Here is a 22,594-nt window from a genome sequence, read left to right as displayed (position 1 = left end):
AAATGTGTGTGGTGTCTTTTTGCCTGTATTTTGGTATCCTGCCCATACCAGAGTACAACACGCTTTTCCTGAAGATGAACCGGATTTCTTTAAAACAAAGAAATGAGTAAGAACACAAAAGTAAACAAATTTTGATACTACCGAACCTAAATATTCTCGCATACAGTTAAGCAAAAATTCCTCACCAAGTGAGAAATTATGAAACTGAGTTTTTGGAACACAGCAAGATGGAAGAGCCCAGTGCCCCCGGCCACCGCCAGCCCCCAAACTGCAAGCCAGTATTCCCATTCCTGCAAGCAGCACCCCCTCTGCTCCCGCGGGGAGGGCCCAATTCTCTTGCATGTGACACTCTGAATGCAACACACCGCGATCAAGTGAAGCGCAGCCAGCTCAGGAGCTTTTCGAAACCAGTATTACACCATGCACAAAGTGCTTTTTGGGTAGGAAAAGATTCCAGCCTTGCCCGTTTTTAAATTTTAATAGTGAAAGAGCTACGTAAAGTGGCTGGGTTTTATTTAATAACAGTGTTGAAAGTACAGAAAAAGCAACCTTCCCCGTTTATCATTACAGAATGTAACAGCAGCCCGAGCTGAAGGTACCGCGATCTTGCTTAAATCTTATTTTGTACAATTAAATACAAAATACTTTTCCAGAAGTATTTTGTAACTTAACAGATGAATAAATAAACGTGCATACACTTATTTCTGTTGCCGGGGGGGGGGGAGGGTGGGGGACATCTTTAATAGCACAAAGAAAATTTACAGTAAAATTTTAACGGCATTGGTAATATTGAATGTGTATTTTTAGCATGCGTTTATTCTGATCTTTGAGGTTCAGTCCCACCTCATACCAGTGGAGTGACAAAAATGCTCCACCTAAGATGGACAAACACCACAGTGTGTGGTGGGATCTCGCTTCCCACCGTCAGTTTCCTTGCCGCGGGCACAAAGCAACAAGGTGGAAAGGGACAGCACGGTTCTGGAGTCCTCCTTTGCCACCACCAGCCCCCACCATCACCCCCTCCAGCAAAGAGGGCAAAGCCAGGGCGCGCAGTAAGTCGCAGGAGCTCAGAAGCATGGCTGACAGCCACCAGCTTCAATGTCCCCCTCTAATGACGTGCTCCTGAAGCTACCCTAACGTCACCTTGATGGATGCTCGCCTTGGGCACGAGAGGGGATGTAAAGGTAAGGATGCAGCGCCGTGCTTCCCTCAGGAGGCAGCGAGAAGAGGCTGTCGGGGATGCAGTAACTGAAGCGTGAGAGGAGCCGACTCATGGAGGCAGAACAGAACGAAGGCCACCCCGCCAGCTGCTAGTGGCACACAGAGCCCCTCACCCCGCACAGAAGAAGAGATCTCATGCCAGAAATAAAAGACGCTCGAGACTAAAACTGGGAGTGGGAGAGAGCCCGGCTACTTGGACTTGAATCCAAAATGTTGGAGCTGAAGCTCTTCTTCCATTACCCCCACCCTCAATCTTTTTTTTTTATCCCACTATTTTTGCAGCAGCTACTTAGTATTACAGCTGTGAGCGGTCCTCTGAGCAGGGACTGAATCGGTCTGCAGCTGAGTGTCCAAGCTCTCGCCCTGCAGGTACAGATGCCACCACTGGTGGCATCTCTCTTTCTCCCGCTTTCTGGGCAGCTCTGCTCCTATCTCCAGACCACACCAGAAAGCGACCACTGTTGGACCTGGACTGACCCAGGCTCCCGCTTCACTCAAGCCCTCGGCTGCTGCCAGGGGGGTGGCACAGCCCCGCAGTGCCCCATCAGCCCAGGTGTGTCACTACCTGCCATGGAAAGTCCTCGTTTTAGGACTGCCAGGGACTGCCCAGCTCACCTTCCCCTCCCAGGAACAAGCAGGGCTCTTCCCCGAGGAAGGAGACCACAATTAACAGGGCAGTAGCCAGACAATTTGCATACCCCAACCATTAAGTTTTCACATCTACTTGCAGGAGCAGCAGCCGAGGGGGATTAACGCCCCTTTTCAACTCTCATTTGACAATCCCGGGTCCTTTGCACAGCAGCAGGGAGGAAACAGCCGTGAGGCTGTGAGCAGGGAGGAGCTGGGCTGGGGCCAGCAGGCCCGACATGCTCCCAGCTGGACACAGCTACTTGCCCCTGACCAGCCCTGTTTCTGTTCGCAGGGGGTGCCTGGCTGCCCCCCACAGCTGGGTAGGCGCTTCTGTCCCCACAGCTGCAAACCGCTCGGGGCAGCAGTGCCTGCCAGACTGGAAAGACCAGGTCTCAGGCAGGTCTATTTTAATTCATTAATGCCCTCGTTTCCCAGGCACAGGATGTATCTCTGTACCTTTGCCTTCTTTCCATAAATGAGTTTCCAGGGACTTGGAGTTGGCCGTGTCATCGTCTGCTGGCTCCCCTGGGAAGCCAGACAGCCAAGTCGAGCCTCTGCCAATTAGCTCATCCCCACACAAACTGCAAAGTCGTCACGTATTTTAACTGGGAGCACACCCTCGCCACCGCCAATGCCAGCTCTGCAACACCACACACACACGCACAGAGGTGGCTCCTCAGCAAAGCAGGGGCTCTACATAAAACCTTATTTGCTTAATTAGGTTTGCGACTCTCCAATTGGAAGGGTTCTTGGGTCTGAGAAGTAACACAGCAGCAAGCTGCTGCTGTGCCCGACCTGGAGGTAACACGAGTTTCCCTCCCATTGGCCTTGTGTTTCAGAATCCCACCCTCCACCACCAGCCACCCAAACTCTCCAAGTGAAAACCGATCATGATGATCGCAAATCTACCAAACCCTCGGTCATACTATGAATTTCAAATCAAAGATACCGATAATAATACTCTTACTAAAAAAAAAAAAAAAACCAAACACACACATTAAGGGGCATCCAGGTATGTTTGTCCATAGGCTCCACTGCTTTAGAGTGGAGCTGCGTGTAAAACCAACTACATCACCCTTCTTGTTTCTGAAAACAAGATCACACTGTAGATAAAAAAAAAAAACATAAATTAAGAGTCTGAGAGAAAATCATCTTGCATCTCTCACAGTCTAGGATTCAACAAGAAAAGCAAAAATAACTGCCACTGCTGACTTTTCATATGATACTGGATAGAACAAGAAACCATCACAGTGTCTTCTCGTGTGCTCACACTCTGTGCTGTCACATCTGTCTGCTTAAACCAGACAAAGGATTTTACTTTCACTTACTGGGAAACAAGCTAAGTGATCTCTCACAATACATATGCCAAAAGGAAAAAAAAAAAAATCCAAACCATAGTGAAGGCAAAACCCTACAAAACAGGCACCATGCCAATAAAACAACTTCCACATCCAAGTGCTAACTGTACCTGAACCGTACCTTTATACCAGCCCCGCCACAGGCCCACAGTTTTTGTGGTGGTTAACACAGTACGTGCCTCTCTCAGAGCATCCAGTACAAGGGCTCCTCGGCCTTTGGGCTGCCAAACTCTCCTGGGCTCCGCAAAAACATGAAATCACCTCCTAAGGCCTCCCACACCTCCGCTCTCTTGAGCCAGTGTCCAGATGTTGCTGCAGCAGCAGCAACTCCGTAGAGGGACAGCAAGCGGGGTGGGGTGGCCTCCCTGGGACCATGGGCACTGGCGACTGGCAAGTGACACAGGGGTTTGCTTCCCTCCTGTCATCAAAGTATTTCAGGTATCTGTATAAAACTAGTGCCAAAAATCTCGTTCTCAAAAGCACCACATACTATTGTTACCAAAAATAAAAGTTTTCAAGTCCTGTAAAAATGGCATAGTTAGGTTTTCAAAGGGTGGAGGGAGGTCTCACAGAAATATGCTCATTAGCATGGAAAATCTTTAATTTTTTCAGGCCATATCTGGCCTGCTCGCACGGCGGCAGCGCCGGCACATCTCCATGCTGCTGAGGGAGCCGTGGCCACGGGAGAGGCTAAAGCTCCAGCCACTGCCCTAAGCTGCCAGCCAGATGTGTGCTGGCTGGCAGCAAAACCAGCAGTGCCAGCACAAGGCAAACCACAGCCGGTGCCCAGGGTAAAGCAGGGCTTTCCCTCCAGCAGCAGCAGCCTACCTTTCTTTTCAGTTTAAATAGCCACAGAGCCATTTCCCTGCAAGACACACCTATTCTCCTTGCAGCAGCGCGGAGCAGCCCCAGAAACTGGTTTCTGCTGGACAGATTCAAGGCATAGGCACTGACCTGGGAGCTGCCTGAAGGGAGACTTCCAGGCAGCTCTTCTCTAACTACGTGTGACAAGTGCAACTTTAAATTAAAAAAAAAAAAAAATCAAAACAAAACCCAAACAAAAACAAAGAAAGAAAAAAGGAGAAAGAAAAAAAAAAAAAGAGAAACATCAAAGCCTTCCATAAATTCACGCTGCACTAGAAGGGTGGCAATTATGCCATTCTCAACTCTGAGGGTATTTGCAAGGGAAAGGATCGGAAGACTTGGAAAGGGTGCTCGAGTGAAAGAGGTTTATCTTGCTCCATTCAGAAGAAGGGATTACAGGCATAAAACTGTCTTGTCACCTTGGAGAAGCTGGAATCCTGAGATTTTACCTCCAAAGCCTCGGGGATGCAGGGAAGGAAGCCATTTTGTTCAGATTAAAGACAGATGCAGCTTCCTGAGAGAGGCCATCCTCTCAAATTAGCGGATATTGTAAGACATTTGACTCTTCTGGCGTTAGCCCTGCACTGACTAGGAGCAAATGTGATGAGAATCAGGATAAATGTGTATTAGAAACATCACCTAGTAACTTCAAGTTATTGCTGCGCCTCTAATTTACATTTCCCTGGATGTTTCACACTGTGCATTAGTGATTCACAATGATGTACATTTACACACAGCAGGAGAAAAATTAATGAATTCCATCACTTCCCTTATTTGGGAGACTTCATGCCTGAGATACAGCTCCCTCGTTTTATTATGCCTTTTGATCTCCGTAGAGTAATCTCTTTTCCCCTTGGCAGAACTGTATAATTCTTGCTAATTTAATATGAATTACATTTATGCACTTTGGGCAGAATAAGCCTCATTATTTGTTATTTCTCGCACGCTCTCTTAAAACCAGGCCAAATTCCACCTACCCGTCCCCCGGCAGGTAGGAGTGCAGGCAGCCCGACGACTAGTGTAAACGGCCGAGGTAGTGCACAGCACACAGACATGCAGCAACTGAACAGGAGGTTCACGAGAGGGAAACGGGGAGAAAAAGCTTCCGAGCCTTCCCCCCACCCCTGAGGCATCGCTTATTGCATCGCACAGCCTGTGCTAGGCAGGAAATCATGTAAATAAATAATGATGGCTTTTGTGAGGTACGTCATGGTGCCATAGGCCCCACTTGGAGCACTGTCATAAAAAAAGTGGCAAATTCCTGTGGCTACATCCTTCTCCAGGATACTACCGGTAGCTCCGAATGATTTCTGAAAAGACACAAGCAAAGAAGTAGGGAAAGTTAGGAGTGCACGCTTATTTATTGGAAAAAAACCCGCCACTTGATGATTTTACATTTGTGCTGAATACTGAAAGCAATTCTCCTTTCCCTCATGAGAACCTAGGCAGGATTATTATAGGACCCACATGACTTAGTTGGATCAGTGTAAGTAAATGAGGAACATGTAACTTCACAGATTTTTGTCCTTGGGGGGTGGGAGGGTGGGATTACTCAAATACTGGCAAATCTAATGCTTTGGTGAAAGAAAACTTCATGTACTTCAGAGCGTGTTAGCCACTACAATTTTATTCCCTTTAAATCTCCCACAATTCTTAAATTAATTTTCCAAATATATTTCTGGAAGATACTTAAGTGATTTGGTCTGTCTTTGCAGAGGAAAGCATAAGGGAAAAAAAAAAAAAAACAAACAAGCTCATCCCACATATTAAAAAAGGAGCAGGGGACAATTTTCAAATGCGGAGCTTTCCCACCGCTGCCCTTTGAACTCACCAGCTCCTGCAGAAATAGGTCGTTGGCCATGTGCACGATCCGATCCACGTGGATGATGCCCCCAATGCTGTTCACCTCGACGTCGGAGAGGAACGTGAGAACGAGAATCGCTTCCACCAGGAGCTGCCTGTACTCAGGCTGGGGTACGTGGTTCAGCACCGACTCCACGTGCACAGCAAACTTGATTTCGCACGGGGTCATCTGGCAAGTTTGAGGAGAAACGCAAAGAAAAACTGACAAATCCAAAAGGCTAGTTCCCCACAGCCTGCAAGCGCTTAAACATATGCTCCTCTCCGCACTTCACACACACACAAGTTACATACAGGACTGCTGATGATTCTTAGCCGGCAACTTAACTCTTTGCCCCTCATGCTGCGCTCTCACGCACTCTGCTTTGTAAGTATCTTTCTAGCATCGCAGGTTAGTTGCAAAGCCAGAACTCCTGTCGAGTTTTAAAAATAACCACCTGCTCAGGATGAACGCTCTTCCACACAGAGATATAGCTATATTGTTTGTAGAGCAGCCTAATTTGCACTGGCATAGCTCTGTGGATGTTATGTGGAAGGCTGCTGCCTTAGGAGGTTTGTGCTCATTTCGTCTGATTCCTTGAAACAGCAAAATTAGATACTGTCTAGGTCTGACAGGCTAAAAATATAAGCCTATTTATCTACACAATAGGAATAAATAAAGCTCTCCATTCTGCAAAAAAAAAAAAAGGTTTAAATTTGGCAGAAAATTCCAGCTCCTCTCTTCAGCTGCTACCACTGTCCCTCAGAAGAGAAGGAAGCCAGAGACAAATGTGAGGGAACCAGACGGGGAAACAGACTCAGGCACAGAAGCACCTCTCCTGCGCTGATGGATTACTGCTCACAAGAGTTTGTTTTATAGATGTGAATTCAAAACTTGCCAGAGTGCCTAAAAACAGAAAGACAATCCAACTACGGAAAAATAAGTGTAAGGAAAGGTTATAGATTTAAAGAGTCAAAGCTTCGTTTAGAAACAATCATCCTTAATTCGTATTTACTTTTGAGATTGTGATGCCAAAATACACTGGCTGCTGTTGCAGCACATTAAGAAAATAAGTGGCAAGCAACGTGTCTGCTTTATTCCAAACAAGGCTTTGCTTTCTCCCTACCCTGCCCGAAGGGCTGCCATCAGCCACCCTCTTCCAAGCACTGCTCCGTGGGCAGACGGGGTAGGGAAGGCTGCAGAGGGCTGGCTCGGCAAAGGGGAAAACCTGCCACAAATCCCGCTCCCAGGCCTGCCTGGCAGGAACTCGTCTGCACTGCCCCAGGGAAGCTGGCAGAAGTGCTGTAGGGAAGGTCCAGATCTTCTAACCTTCTTAAAATCAAGGATCTGCAACAGCAGCACCGCTGCATCTTACACTGTCAAACCAAACATTCAGTCACAGGGCTAGAAAATTGCTGACGTTTTACTGTACCTCTCTGGTGGTTGAAGAAGGAAGGACATACCCATCAATGGACAGGCCATGGCACTGAAACAACAACATTTGGACAATGACTAGAAGTTAACAGTTCTTGCAAGTAAATCTGAGTATTCTCTGATACCAGCCAATATCTAATAACCCTCAGTTAAAAAAAAAAACCAAAACAAAAATCCACAAAAAACCACAACAACAACAAAACCTGTGAAAAATATTATTCCACCTTTGCTGAAGGAAGATGTTATGTAACCTGGCAAACATTAGAAATAGCCTGACGCGACACGTCGAGAGCGTGCTGTGTTCCAGTCCTGCTGCTGAGGGGAGGAAAGTACTTAGAGAGCCACGACAGCGAGAGGCACACAAAGGAGGAAAACAAATCAATGAGAACATTCTGTGGGAAAAAAACGTAGAAATAAAAAGTAGCACAAAAGCACAACAACAGACCACGGAAGTCAGACCCTTTCTTTTTCATTTTCGCTAAAACAATGTTTAGTTAAGTGTTTTATATCCAGGGCACCTCAACTCAAGGATGTCAACATGTGGTGCTCGGACATGGGCCACCAACAGTGGGGGAGAGGTGGTGTTACAAATACCAAGTGGTATAAAATAAGAGTGACAAAGCCTAAATGGTGAGAAGGTGAGAAGGTAGGCTAAGGAATGACACGTCGGGGTACCCGAGGTACAAAACCACGCCAAGCAGAAGAGAGAACTTTTATGAATAGTCCAAAGAGTTTAAGAATGAAATACTGAAGACAACTTAAATAAGCACAGTTGATTTTAATAGCCAGAAAACCATTCCAATACTCCCCGTTATTATGTTAGATCAGGACAGGCTGCCCAGGGAGGTGGTGGATTCACCATCCCTGGAGGTGTTTAAAAAAAAGGGTAGATGGGGCACTTAGGGACATGGTTTAGAAGTGGCTCTTGTCAGGGTAGGTTAAAGGTTGGACTCGATGATCTTAAAGGTCCCTTCCAACCTCAACAATTCTATGATTCTATGATTCTATGACAGAAGTGATGCTCACTCTGCTGAAAGATCCCATTAGTAAATAGCCATAGATGACTCATCTTGGCTGACATCAACACTAACAGCTTCAGCACAAGTGATTTTAGAAGGACAACCAAAACCAAGCTGAGCTGGTGATGTACATTTTTCCCAGCTGTGTAGGCACGAACAGCTCAGTGCCGCAAGGTGCCAAATGCTGGCTTTCATCCAGCAAAGCAGAGGAACAGGTGCATAATCGCTTTGAAATGAGTAAAAATTAATAATTCCCCTCTCCTCCTTCCTGGAGAGCTGCTTCAACACATTTCCATACCCCTGATCTCCAAGGTGCTGGCAAGGACTTACTTTTCACTTTAAAACAAACAAGAGAAAAGTTAAGAATTCCATACAGCTCAGAAGAGCCAGCAAGAGATCTCAAGACGTTTTGGAAGAGTCAGTGCCATTTCCTACTTGATTCCTCGCAGCCTTTCTGAACTGCGTTGCAGTGCCCCTCAGCGGCACTGACCGCAACTTGCATTAGGCCATGCGCGATGCAAAACAAGACAGTCGTGGAATAGAATGGTTCAGCCGAAATTCAGCACGGGTGAACCTGTGGTTAATGGTGCCCTTTTATGTTCAAGAGACCTACTCCTACTAATGATTCTAGTTTCCACCAGTCTTCCGGCTGAAGACCAACTTCAACTCCTGGCAACACGCCACCTCTCCACCTCCATCTCCCCAGGTTACCGTACAGCTTGCTTCCTCCCTCCCCTCCACAGCTGCCAACTTACCTTCTGAAGGATTTTCCACACTTTCTCATAAAAGCCAACAGGAACTCTGTTAATAGCACCATCAAGCCTCCTTCTGCGCAGCCACTGCCCTTTTCGGTCACCCCAGCTTGTCTCTCCATTGGACCCAGTAGGAGAAGTACTAATGGGAGATGATGGAGTACTGCCCCTCTGTAAGAAACAATAAAACCTTGGATAGTTGCTTTCTACCACCCCAAGTTCTACTCCCGATGAATACATCATTCTGTTACAATGCTACCTCAGAACCAGGGGAAAAATACAGGCCATGACGTCATACAAGATGATGGATCAGGACTGATCCCTTTCTCTCCTTTTCACAACAAGCTTCAACTTCTCCAGCACTTCAGTCATTTTTCAACAAGAAAGACAAGCAGTTCAACCCACTAAACTTCACTGCTTAGTTTAACAAAGGCCTGACTATTTTAACAAGCATGAGCTGGCTGCCAGGGCTGTGCCACTGGTGTGGGATGGGGTTTGCAGGTCAGTCTGACTTGGACTTTGGGCTCTGTGTCGTAAGAGAACCAAAGGGTCCATGAGTCCAGCAAGAGAGGTCCTCCATGCAAAGAGCTCCATTAAAGTAGGCAGATTAAAAATTGACTTCATGTGGTCACATAATCATAATGCCTGCCTCTCTGTAAACATCAGTCTTGTTTCCTTCATTGTCACTATTGCTCTATTATTTTACTCTACCAGACTTGGAGACTAAATCAGGCAGCAAATCATCTTCAAAGTTTGTGCTCCCAGAGACCGTCCTCTTCTGTTCCCTCGTTCGTTTTTGCACACCTATTACTTCCAGCCCAGAAAGGGCTGACCACCCCATCTAAAATCCCATCATCTCTGAGTAAGGAGATTTTTGCCTGAGCAAACTACTGGGGAAGATGGGAAATAAGAACAAAAACTGTATGCTTACAAAGGATAGGCTCACTGACTCTACATAGCCAAGCTCTGCAAAAAGACCAGCAAATGCAAAGTCGATATTCACTCTTATTGGTGTCAGCGAGGAATAGGTGGTGTTCCCTTGATGGCTTGATGCATGCTATTCCTTTCCACTGCACACTGAAGCAGACAGAACTTCCTCCACCTTTTTGAGCACAACTCGGGGATGCAGGAGGTCAGCAGGAGAGTGGGTGCCAAAGTAGAGAAATCCATCTGCATACAATAATTAATCTGGCTACTCAGCTGGTTCAGAGAAGCAAAGAACTCACTGAACAATTCTGCGCGCTTGAATCAAACATGCAGTCGAAGCCTGCCTTTCTGCACTGGTATGAGGGAAGAGAAAGGCAACAGCAACCTGGCAGTCGTCGGGCCAGGCCACAGGACTAGTGGTGCTCTGCAGCTGTGCATTTAGGACATGTGGGAGGTGTGCCATCGACAGCGAGTCTGCAGATGCGGAGAACCACCAATCACAACCGCCAGTTCAGAGTGCATGCACAGCTGCAAGCTTTCTGTCTCTTCATGATAGCTTTGGAGCCTCAGACTTACTTTAAATTGTTGAGGCTTCCGTTGCTAAAATATTTAAACAATTATCTTCCTTCTTAACAGTGAGAGCTTACTAAGAGCTACAGTTCTCTGCCTGGGAAGATGACGACTGCCCGAGGAGATACCCGTGCCCATAAACCTCCTGTCTCAGCAACCCAAAGTCGTTCTGGGTTCATTAATGTCCATAGACTGCCAGCATTTATCAACATTACATTACTTTTAAATACTGATGACACCTGTAATGTAATCCACTACCAAGTAGCTAAATCTGCTATAGTGCTTTATCTGCTACAACTGCTTAAGCTTCAGAAGAACTAAGTGGATCTAAATGCGAGACTCAACTTCTATTAAAAGATTACTAATGAGAATTGGTTCCCAATGAAGATGAACAAAAGAAAGAGGTTGGATTTGGAAATGATTTTCACGCAGGAAAAGCCACAGGGAGGTGTCTAGAGCTAAGACCCTTGCGCACACACACTCAGGGTGAAGAGCAGGTGCAGAGCTGCAGACAGTGTTTTACCGTGGAAGCGAACATGCTGCTGGACATGGAGTGGCCCTCATGAAAGAACTACAAAACAAAAAAAGACACCAACACGTCAGACAGACGGCCATGACAGAACAGGACGCAAACAAGGTTAAGTAACCCATCCGTGCACAGACAAGAAACATGGTATAAGCTCAGGTACTCAGGGAAAAACCACGACAACCCCTGGACTCTTGCAGTGCTGCACGTCAGCTAATTTTGGGGCAGATGCTGCCAATTGCCAGGGTCACCACGAGGCAGACCCTGCCCTGCCAGGAGCTCCCTTGGTTGCGATGCAGCCACAAGCTGCCCATGCCATCCACTGACCTCTGAGCATGGCCAACACAAACTGCCACAGTTAAAGATGCATGCAAAAGCTTCCCTGCGACTTGGGCCTGGGAAAAAAGACCCAAGCTCCCCCCTTCCATTCCCCATTCGTCGCAATCGTAGAATCACAGAATGTGTTGTGTTGGAAAGGACCTTTAAAGGTCATCTTGTCCAACCCCCCTGCAGTAAGCAGGGACTTCTTCAACTAGATCAGGTTGCCCAGAGCCTCATCAAGCCTGGCTTTGAATGTCTCCAGAGACGGGGCCTCCACCACCTCTCTGGGCAACCTGTGCCAGTGTCTCACCACTCTCATTGTAAAGAACTTCTTCCTAACGTCACTAGCTTCTCTTTGCATGAGAAGGTCATCTTGCTGCAGAAAGCCTGCAGGCTGCCAACTGGGTGGGCAGCGCTAAATGAACAGCTTCAAGCCAAAATTTTTTCTGAAATAAGGATGCAGCACCTCAGACTTACAGCACTTTTCTGTAACTGTCCTCCCCAAGCCATGCCTCCTAATTAAGTGTTAATGTTTCAGACCCAGGCAAAGCCTTGATGTTCAGACTCAAGAAACAACAGCAACAAACGAGACAGCTGCGGTCGCTCAGCACCTGAGCTCTGGTGCAAAGAGGTGTTAGTGCAAGTACCTGAAATGTTGCTTGTAACACAAAGCTGACTCCCCTCTGTCAAAGTGACATTAAAGCAGTATCTAGTGAATTATTCAGAGAATGAAGTGAGATGTAGCAGGAAGCAGCGTAAGTGTGAAGGTGGGAGGAACAAAAATAAAAACAACCAACTCCTCCTCTGTGTCAAACACCAGGTTTCCATCTAATGCAAAAGCAACGCAGGAAACACCTTTCCAACCTCAACAAAACTCCAAGTGTTTCAGCTCAGGCCCACCTCTGTATTTAAAACAAAATAATGCTGCCACCTAGTGCCTAGTCCCTCTTCCTTCCTGGAAAGGCCCTGAAGTCAAGACACCCGCTGTATGACTGGGAGCCCAGCTCAGACTGAACCCCAAAGTCCCTTGAGGGCCGGTGGAAAGCAGCGAGCAGCACCTTCGCAGCCGCAGCCATACCACAAGGCTCAGCCATGACCATGCTCAGGCAGCTGCGTGGCTCAAACACGGCAACCAGTTCTCATGAGACAGACACCACACACTTCTGTCTTTGCTTCCCTGCCTTATCATGTCCTACGAAGGATGATTATCCGATCCTTATTGTCACTGTCAAACGCTCCGGGTCAAGACCATGCAGAAATGCCACTCCTTTCTGAAGGCTTATCAAGCAAATCTGTTTCATATATCAAAGGAAAACACCATCTACTTCCTCAAAAACTTATAGAAATGGCCTCAGATTAAATGAATCAGGATTGATAAACTCTCAGAAGAGACAGTCTTTTAAAATATGCTTCTAATACAGAATCACAGCATGGTTTCGGTTGGAAGGGACCTTTACAGATCATCTAGTCCAACCCCTATGCCACAGGCAGGGACATCTTTCACTAGATCAGGTTGTTCAAAGTCCTCATCCAGCTTGACCGTGAACACTTGCAATGATGGGGCATCCACAATTTTGCTGAGCAACTCATTCCAGTGTCTCACCACCCTCATCATAAAAAATTTCTTCCTTATGTCTAATCCCAACCTACCCTCTTTTCATTTTAAATCCGTTGCCCCTTGTCCTGTCGTAATGGACCTTGGCAAAGAGTCTCTCTCCACCTTGCTTTTAAGTCCCCTTTGTATACTGAAAGACCACAATCAGGTCTTCCTGGAGCTTTCTCTTCTCCAGGCTGAACAATATGAAGCTATTCCTTCTTACAAATGTATTTTACTTGATCACTACCTTCCTACTTATATACAGCAGAAGAAAAGTACTAAAAGAAACACTAAAACAAGAGAAATCAAAACCACTCATAACAAAACCACCAGTCACATTCATTCAGAATATTTTGGAGGTATTTTCTATGATATCTCTCTATATGCTCAGTTGCTGTGTACTTTCATATACTGAACTTATAAATATATCTATATAATAGCAGTAATCATCTTCCAAAACCAGGAAGAAAACAAACCAAGATTTCTTTTCCAAGTGTATCTTTTCCAAAAGGCATGTGGACCACATCAGCAACTTGTGCAGAGTATAAAAATGAACACTGTTTGCATGAAAGCTTCACTTTGTACATCTGACCTTTCCTTAGCTAAAGATGATTAAAGAGCTGTTTTAAAGTTGATGCCATGAATGCATTAGAGTTTGTTCGAGTTCTTCTATATTCAGCATGTGAGACAAGAACAAAAGAGGAAGGATATTTTTGGAGGAAACATCCCTTTACTGTATTCTATTTAGGGATCAGCTTTAAATCAACGGATCTTTGGAAACTTCTGTCATTTACCAAGAATCTACTTGGCATTAAAAATGGCGTCCTGAAATTAACATACAAGTTTTTAACATAACACAGTACCAGAACAGCTGCATTTTCTGACAAGCATTGATGGAAAACCCTCACCTGCTTCAACTCACTCTTCAATTTAGTAATACCACTTCTTTCTGTTTTGGTTGCTCCAGAATGCCCCATTTCATGAATAGAAATTGCAGGGCTAGATGAAGAGGAATCTACAGGTCGCACTAAAAGAAGCAAATGGACATTTTTAAAATACTAGGGGGGAGAAAAACAGATGAAATTTTACATAGAAGTTAAAGATAAAAGCATATACTTTCAACGAGTGTACAATGCTCTTGGTGACAGCATCCTTTCAAATCACGTCAATAGTTCAAACCTGACTGCATCAAGTCAGGCACCTAGATCCCTACTTGGATATTGGGACCTGATTTTCCAAAACGCTGAGCAATCATAGCTTCAAAAGACATCAGAGTTGCAATGTGTTTGTGAGGGCTTCAGAATGAAGCTGGGAGACAGGTGAAGTGCCAGTTGGGAATACCTGGGTATCACACATGTACTCCTTGAAGGCAAGTTAGATATACCCTTTTTATGGTCTTCACTCTGGTCATATAAAACGTCTTCATTATAGAAATTTGCCTTTATATCACTGAAAACTTTATACAAACTTATTTCAGTTCAGGACAGCTTCCATCATGTGTTTCATTTATTCCACTGCAGATACATGGCCACCCATGATTAATACATCACCTACACCTCTATTTTTCATGCCACGAGAGTAGATCCCTACTTGTAAGACAATCTAACTTTGTATTTATAGTTCTCACTTAACATATACATGCACCCGAGTGGACAACTTACAGCTTCTTTCCACACCAAACTCTTTCCCACTGAGAATATGATGTAGGAGATTTTTCATATCAAAGGGACTTAGGTTCATCAAACTCTCTGAAGCTTCTTCACCTAGTTAAAACAAAACATAACCAAAAAAAATAATTACAAACATCACTATAGGTTGCTTTATAGGTTGTTTTCCTAGGTGAACTGCTGGTTGAATGAAGTTCAGTCACGTTTCCCTTGTGGCTAGCATTTCCTTCAAAAAAAATAAATATGTAGATTCACATTTCAAAGAAAATACATTTCAAGACTAAACAACAAACACTGCATGGAAATAACCCTATTTGCATTAGTGAGTAGTATGGTGCACCTGTGTGAAATCTCACCGAAGCTGATGATGAGAAAGCAGTTGCTGCTTTGTAGAGCAAGATCGCTTGGAAAGGCATTACAGCCATCTCCCAACGGCAGATGACACACAGATCTAAATTACAGAGCCGGAGTTATCCCATAAAGAAAGGTATGCATGTGGGAGGCTTGTGCTTTATTTGATTAAAGGATCATGCATGTAAATGAGAGAGAGAAGATGCACATACCTACATGTGAGTACACATGTGTGCACAGACAAATCTCCCACAGGAAAACATGGAAAAGGCAGTCGCAAAGCTGGGGGCAGAGTACAGAGCTGGCATTTAAGGCTAAGGAATAACAAAAGGGACCCCAGGAAAGAGAGACTTTGCGCTGTGAATAAAGCGGCTTCCGCTACTCAGCTACAGCTTTGGGGGAAAACCAGCCTTTCTGTGCACACTTCATACAGAAACAGAATTATCCCAGAAAATTACCTGTCTCCTTTTGTCAGCTTCTCCTGAGGTAGAAATCTGCCATTCCCTGGTGGCAGCCATTCAAGTTAGTCAGAGAGCAGAGCACCCAAGGTGGGCTCCATCTAACGAACAACCAGGGATCCCCACTTCTCTCCAGAAGGGAGAAAACCGAGGGACACCAGAAAATACACTTCCACAAAGTTATCCCCTTTAGGATGTGTTAGGGCATTAGAAATGGTAACTAGAGCTAAACCACAAAAATATGGCCCAGATCATGCTCTTAAGCATCAGCATTTGACTATATATTTGTCACATTAACTTGATTACTTTTCATGACTGCTCCTTCTTAGACTTCTGACCCCTTTCAATTCCACTCGTGGAAAATTCTTCAATGATTTTTAAGATCCCTCTTCAGTCATGATTCCCCATTTTCCAAAATGAGTCTTAAAATATTTTCACTTTGCAACACTTGTTTGTTCCTTAATTCTTGTTTCATTTTATGTATGTTATTTATATGCAACACTATAGCTGAAATCTAAACAGCAAATATTTTCAACTAAGCAGATTACAGAGGGAAAGTTTACACATAAAAGGAAAAAGATCAGAAATTACTTTCAATAAAAACTACCATATTTATGAATTAAGGCTCAAATATTCAGAAGGTATCTAGGGTCCTAACTCTCATTGACGTTAGTGGCATTGTATCCCTAAATACACACATATGCAATTTGATGATCTGAACATTAAACACTTACTGAAAGTCAGGGGACTTAAGTATTTAATATCCACTTCAGATTGAATAACTGGGGGATGAGGAGGGGCGGGCAAGAATCTTTCATTAAGTCAAAAAGAGAGGTTATTTTCAAAGTTTGTAACTGTGCACGATGAACGAAGAAGTTAATAAACAGATTTAACACATATAAATGAAAAAACAATCACTGAGGTGAAGCAAAAACAACGCTGTAAGTACCCTTATGGTAAAATTGCTCTTACCTGAGCATTTCAGACTCCGAGCCAGCTCGGTGGCCATCACCTGAATTATCAGACCAATGCGGAGCCTGAGCATCTCCACAAAAAGACTAGGCTGTGACCGGACGTACATCGCCAAGTACATAATTATTTCCTGTAATGACAAATCCATAAGGGCACCCATTTAGAGTGGCTCATCTTGGCTCTCCCAGTCACAGAGCAAACACTGGTGCCACACTGGGCACAGCTGGAAGAGACCTTTTTACACATGCTGCATACCTGTGTCAGGACTGCAATACTGATGTCTTGGCCGCTCGCTTCATAAATAAGATCTGTGAGCTCCTCGGGTGGCAGTGGGCTGCAAGAAGGCAAACCACAGTTAGCAGCGACTCAGACACCTGCTATTAACCTCTTTGATAAACACCAGAACCAAGTGACCCAGAAGTATCTTGGCACCACAAAGGTGCCTACGATTCTGCCTGGGTGGCTGCAATTCCTCCTGAAGGTGAGGAATAAGTTTTTAAACAAGATAATAGCAACAGAACAGTACCAGCAGGAAGCTGAAGGGCAGGCTGCTTCTGTAACCGAGGCCGAGCTTCAACTTACGTGGTAATGATTTTCTCACGGGGTTCTGGTGGCAGGCCCACTGTAAGTTGCTTGTGGTGTGACAGAAGGTCTGTGCATGCCTATCATAACGCAACAGAAAGCAAGAGACCTTTCTCTGAGTCATGTGGAAGTGATGCAGCTTTTAATTCCCCAAAATGAAGTATTTCTTCAGCAATTTTTAAGTGCATTCCTATTAATCACCAGACACGGATTCAGCAGAACGCTGTTACCTAGTTGCCAAAGATCACCTGAGGTCAACATGGCTACAAGTCTGCCCTGGCTGAAAGCCTGCTTCCCTGCTCCGTGAAATCAGCAACATGACGACTAGGGACTACAGTGAGGCTGGCAGATCAATAAAGGACTTTATCCTTTATCATAAGATAAACATTTGTTCTTTATTTAAGACAAAAAAAATATTTTGAATCAATGAAAAACTTGGTGTACTAATATATTTATTTAAGATAGGTTGTTAAGAGATTTATCTCTCTTAAAAAAAAAAACAAACAAAAAAACAAAAAAAACCAAACACAGAACATATTGCATCACATTCCTGAATTAGCCACCCTGATACATTCTGAAATCGGTGCTTCCTCCACTGTTTTACTCTTTTATATCGACCTGCTTCAAAAGTAGGTATTCAGTTTACCTGCTTTAGCATCCTGAATCAAAGACCTTGTTCATCTGATTTTTAAAAGTCTATTTTCCCTCCCTTAACGTGGAACAAACCAGATCATCTCTACTCTCTTCCTCCCCAGTTCACTTCCAGTATTTTTGCAACTCAACATACATGGCTTTCTGTGAGTGTGTTTGTACTGCTTGTCCATCATGTCTTGAGGACGGAAAAGGTTGGGCTTAATGAAGTACCATGCAGGGCAATTATCACAAATTGCTCCCTGCAGATATGGCTGTCACTAAAACAGGGCATCCTAGCTGTGACAGTCAAAGCTTTGAAAATGGCCAGGAACTAAACAAAGAGCTCTACAGAAATATGCAGGGATAAGTAGGAAATTAAACAAATACTTTAGAGTATGTGAGATGAAACGTTTTTGTAATGCTCAAAATCAAATCTGTCAATGCTCAAAATCTGTCTCCTTACAGTGGACCTTTCTTGTTACCATTAAACAGTGGCAGATATTTTAATGCCTCCGTACATCCATATACACTCGCACAGCAGGCTGTCTGCCCAATGGGACAGGTCATCTTTTAGCATCATTTCTAGCACCGCGCCATACTGGTGCTCCAAAAGCGTTCATGCTATCACAACAGAAATAGGCAATTAGCAGTGACAACTACAGCTTTCAAAGCACGCAATTAAGCTTCTCCGATTAACAGGGATGCAATGAAGCCTTCACAATCATTTACAGTGTGACGTTCTCAGTCCATGCCAACATTAGCACAGTTCGCAGTACAGATGAAAGGTAAAGACATCGTAATAAGATTTTTAGATCAGAAAAGCAATCCATGTTTACACACGAAGTAAGATCAGAAGGCGGCAAGCACATGCCCCACTGTCAAACTGGTAGTTTTATCTCTGGCAGAAAACGGAACCAGCATTATTTATATTTCATACCTCAGCCAGGACCTCCAGTCTCTTTTTGAGTATACCAGAAATATAACGGATCAAGCCCCACTCTTGATTGAGGCCTGCCTTTCTGTAGAGCTCGTTGAGTAGGCAATGAACAGTGACGCCGCACTGTCCATCCAGCTCTGTGTCCCAGTCAGCACCTCTGCCAGAAAAGACACAGAAAGTAATTTTCATCAGATAAAACACTACACTGTTAACCTTATCACACAACAAGGAGCCTGATTTGGACCAAATTGCTCATTGCGGTGACAGACTTAAGTAAAATGCACATGTAGGCCTTCAGCAGAGATCAGTCATATGCAGACAAAACCTCTTGATACCAGGAACTTTCATATTTTAACTTGAGCACTCACATAACCGTGAGCCTGTGACTCCAAAGCAACCAACCACCCAAGGGATTCCCACTAGGCTTTAAACCCAGTGTGCACACTGACAGTTTGCTGGAGGAATGCTCCATGTGGTGCTTTTCTTCAGAGCAACGCAGCAATGTCTTCAGTACTGCTGAAGGCTGCACCCATTTTTCAGATGCCTCGGAGGGGCTCTACAAGTTTTTTGCCCTGCCTCTTTCTTAGCTATTAACTAAGCTTCCACCCTGCTTATGCCATTACTGAAGAAGCAAAAGAGATTTCTCTTCCTCTCCTGGCTTTGAAACTCACTGCATTATGGCTTCTTGTTGACAATGTTTAGAAGCATCACAGAATGACCTTTCAACACCTGTTAGAGGAACAGAGTCCACCAAAGTCCACCTGCCTGTCCAACACAGACTCCCGCAGCGAAACAAGACTCCAGAACAGGAAACTAAGGGTGTTACATGTAGTTAAATACCAAAATGGTATTTTTTCCAGGATTTCCTTTGCTCTTTTAAGAGAGGCTGTTAAACATTTTGCTTGGGAAAACAAGAGCAAAGAAGAGGTTGTAACAGGAGAAAGACTAAAATAAACAAAAACATAACCTTTGTAGCAGCAAGGAAGACCATCTGTGATTAACACATGCTTGTCTTTGCACCCAAAGCTAACTTTCCGCCAGGTTCCAGCAGTATTCTCTTGCATAGGGAAAAAAAGCCCAATAAATGCACTCCAGAAGATGATTCTGTTGATTTGTATTTGCATTTTGCTCTCACCAAACCCATTTAATGAGCTGTTGGGGTTAATAAACAACAGCTCATTAAATAGGTTGTTTACTAACCCAAACAGCTCGTGTTAGATCATTTCCAAGTATGGTTCGAAGTGAGTTTTAGCCAGGGATGCACTTAGGCATGCACAGAGATGAAAAGAAAAAACAGTGACTACTCATTAAAACTGCATTTTGCTTTTAGTTAGAAAATGACAAGATGAACTTCCTCTTCCTCCACTTCCCTTTTTGTGTATAAAAATCATAGCAAATCTTCATGAACTTAACAGAGTGTCACAAATATAGCAAGGTGTGTTGTAATTCATGGAAGGATTTTTGCATTTCGCTTGTCAGCGTTCAAGCCTGTATGAATTCGCAATTGTGTGCCAATCAACTCTGAAATTTGCACAAGCATATTTTGTATCCAGATGAATTAGGTAGTCAAGCAAACTGAAAATACACCCATTAAAGTACAAAATATTTTAACCTCTCCCCTCAAAACACAACCCTGAAGAGCAGAAAGCTTTTGCACAAGAATAATCAGACAGTTGTGAGCAACCATAAAGATGCTGAAGTTTATACTCGGATAACTTACTTTAGTATATGCAAGATATATAAGATATCTGCTTGATCATGGAGCGTTGGGCATTCCTTTAGCTGCTCAACAAGCCGCCTGCAATCCAAATCACCATGAGCATCTTTAGGCAAGCGCGAAACATTTTCACAGTCCTGATAACAAAGACAGATGAAAAATCAAAGAAAGGATCTTGAAAAAAGTAGCAGATCAAATTCAAACTGTAACTTCCCATTAAAAAATACGATGGCCAAGCAACATAACTCTGCACTTGAAATACAGACACATTACACAGTTCTTGTCAGACTACTGCAGACATGAAAAGGAGATTAGCCCCAGGAAATACAACACCCAGAATGGAACTTCGTCGCTAGTTTTGGTTCAGTCAGCAAGGAAATAATTTTTTTTGACAAAACAAAAATATTTTTTTAAAGAAGGAAACCAGATTATTTGCACGCTTTCCCTGTCATATGCTGTTAATTTTAAAGAGAAAGGCAGAAGGATACTACCTTTTTTTAGTTGAAATAATTTAGAGCTTTTTGAGTTCCATCTCCAACCTGTATATATGTGATGCTTTACAAATGCAGATGTTGCCATCATCAATTTTCCAACCTTATGAAACTACCTTGTTAACTAATCAGATAATGCAGTCCCCTGGTGAGTTCTTGGATGAAGGGAAGTTTTGTTTAATAAGATATTCAGCAATGTATATGGTTAATTCCCACGGACAAAGCCTGTAGAGCAGAATCCTTCAGGAGGCTGGATACAACCTCCTGTAACCACTCTCTGGTCACACATACTAGGACAAAACAGGTGCCCAGCACAATCTCATCTTCCTGCCTTGTAGTGGGATTTGGCTGGTGCCTTAAGGACATCTGTCCTTCCACACACTCCCCTCCTGCCCAGACATTACTATAAGTAGCATCTCTTGGAGAACCTCTCTCAAGGTCATGAACATCCCATCCTTCCCTTTGTGTGTTCAGTTAGGACTAAAGATGATGACTCAACCTGTGGCCTTTAAAATAATCACCTATTATATTATTTTCTCTTTTGCACACACTATTAAAAATTTTCTATTTGATACTGTCTTTTTAACGAAAAAACCCTCAGACAGCCAGAAAATAAACCAATTCCAAAACAAGGGAGTAGCTATCCGGTGCCTCAGGCAGAATGGCTTGTCTGTGAAGGAAAATGAGAACTAGCAGAGGGTTTCCTGGGAAACACAGAAAACGCCACAGTATTGTGTCCTAAAAATATAAACAGCATAAGAATTCCCACAGTTTACCTTTGTCTCAAAGAAATGGGGATTATCAACAAGATTCAGAGACTTCCGGTGCCTGTTCAGAACTTTAGTGGGAAGAGACATAGATACAGCTGGAAAGCAAAGCCAACAGGAAAAAAAGCAGAAGTCCACTTCAGTAACATGAAAACTGAAAACACCTACATGAAGCAACTATACTAGGTAAAAACAACAGAAATACCTCTAAGAGTCAAAATATAGAGGAAATGCTTCTGAGATGCTGCGCATGGAGCTCAGAGACAAGCTCACATTCTGAACCTTCTCTCCCTGCAGGCCTGCTCCAAGAATTTCTAAGATCAGCATTGTCAAAGGCTCAGGCACTACATGCTCAACTGGCGCTTCTTATGCCTCAGAAATCCTACAGCCCAATGACCAGACCCTGCTAAGTGTTTTAAACATTTAAATGGGAAGTATGTGGAGAAAATGGTCTAACTGGTAAGACATCATAATTAAAGTGAGAATGGTAAATGCAGCCTAATGCTCTGTTAACTTCATACATTAAATTTAATAGAGGATCAGATGATATGGCATATGAAAGTTGTGATAAAAGCCTAAAAAAAGCCTGAAAGTTAAGGGAAACCTTCCTTTAGCCAGGGCACTGAATACTACATACCTACGTATAAACCACTGCATATGTTGGAATCTACTTATAAATTCATTCAAAGCATTATATTGGCATAAATCCTTCAATCGGTCTATTAGAAATGTAGTGTAATAACGAATACTGTCGTCCCTCTCTGCTCCATTTCTTCTTACAAATTCAGAAAGTACACGCGCATACTTATGTTTTTCTGGCATTGGAAAATTTCATTTCACCACAACTTTATTAAAATAAGAAAGTACATTTTGTCGGCCTTTATTTATACAAAGACAAAAAAATTAATTCACCTACTCAGGTTTTAAAATTCTATCCAACTGAGAAGCTGCACCAGCTTC

At 43.8% G+C, this 22,594-nt stretch overlaps 1 protein-coding gene across 3 annotated transcripts in view; it reads right to left on the bottom strand.

Annotated features, from left to right (window-relative positions):
* Positions 1-4,678: 4,678 nt before the first annotated feature.
* PHKA2 (phosphorylase kinase regulatory subunit alpha 2) overlaps positions 4,679-22,594 on the bottom strand; it is a 44,433-nt gene continuing 26,517 nt past the window's right edge. Inside the window, exons 20-32 of one of the 3 annotated variants that reach the window (XM_074605488.1) lie at positions 21,644-21,732; positions 20,380-20,513; positions 18,660-18,816; positions 17,090-17,169; positions 16,763-16,841; positions 16,508-16,637; positions 14,721-14,822; positions 13,968-14,086; positions 11,139-11,186; positions 9,122-9,289; positions 7,346-7,399; positions 5,905-6,105; positions 4,679-5,383 (exon numbers count right to left, since the gene is read on the bottom strand). In XM_074605488.1, coding sequence (XP_074461589.1) covers positions 5,210-5,383; positions 5,905-6,105; positions 7,346-7,399; positions 9,122-9,289; positions 11,139-11,186; positions 13,968-14,086; positions 14,721-14,822; positions 16,508-16,637; positions 16,763-16,841; positions 17,090-17,169; positions 18,660-18,816; positions 20,380-20,513; positions 21,644-21,732 — 1,535 coding nt within the window. In that variant the 3' untranslated portion in view covers positions 4,679-5,209. Of the gene's footprint in view, positions 5,384-5,904; positions 6,106-7,345; positions 7,400-9,121; positions 9,290-10,055; positions 10,289-11,138; positions 11,187-13,967; positions 14,087-14,720; positions 14,823-16,507; positions 16,638-16,762; positions 16,842-17,089; positions 17,170-18,659; positions 18,817-20,379; positions 20,514-21,643; positions 21,733-22,594 lie in introns of those variants that run through there. The other 2 variants (XM_074605497.1, XM_074605505.1) reach the window with 2 other exon arrangements.

This window comes from Larus michahellis, chromosome 1 (assembly GCF_964199755.1).
Source record: "Larus michahellis chromosome 1, bLarMic1.1, whole genome shotgun sequence".
NCBI classification, from domain to species: Eukaryota; Metazoa; Chordata; class Aves; order Charadriiformes; family Laridae; genus Larus; species Larus michahellis.
The sequence above is the reverse complement of the archived record's forward strand: the minus strand, read 5'-3'. Positions and strand labels throughout refer to the sequence as shown.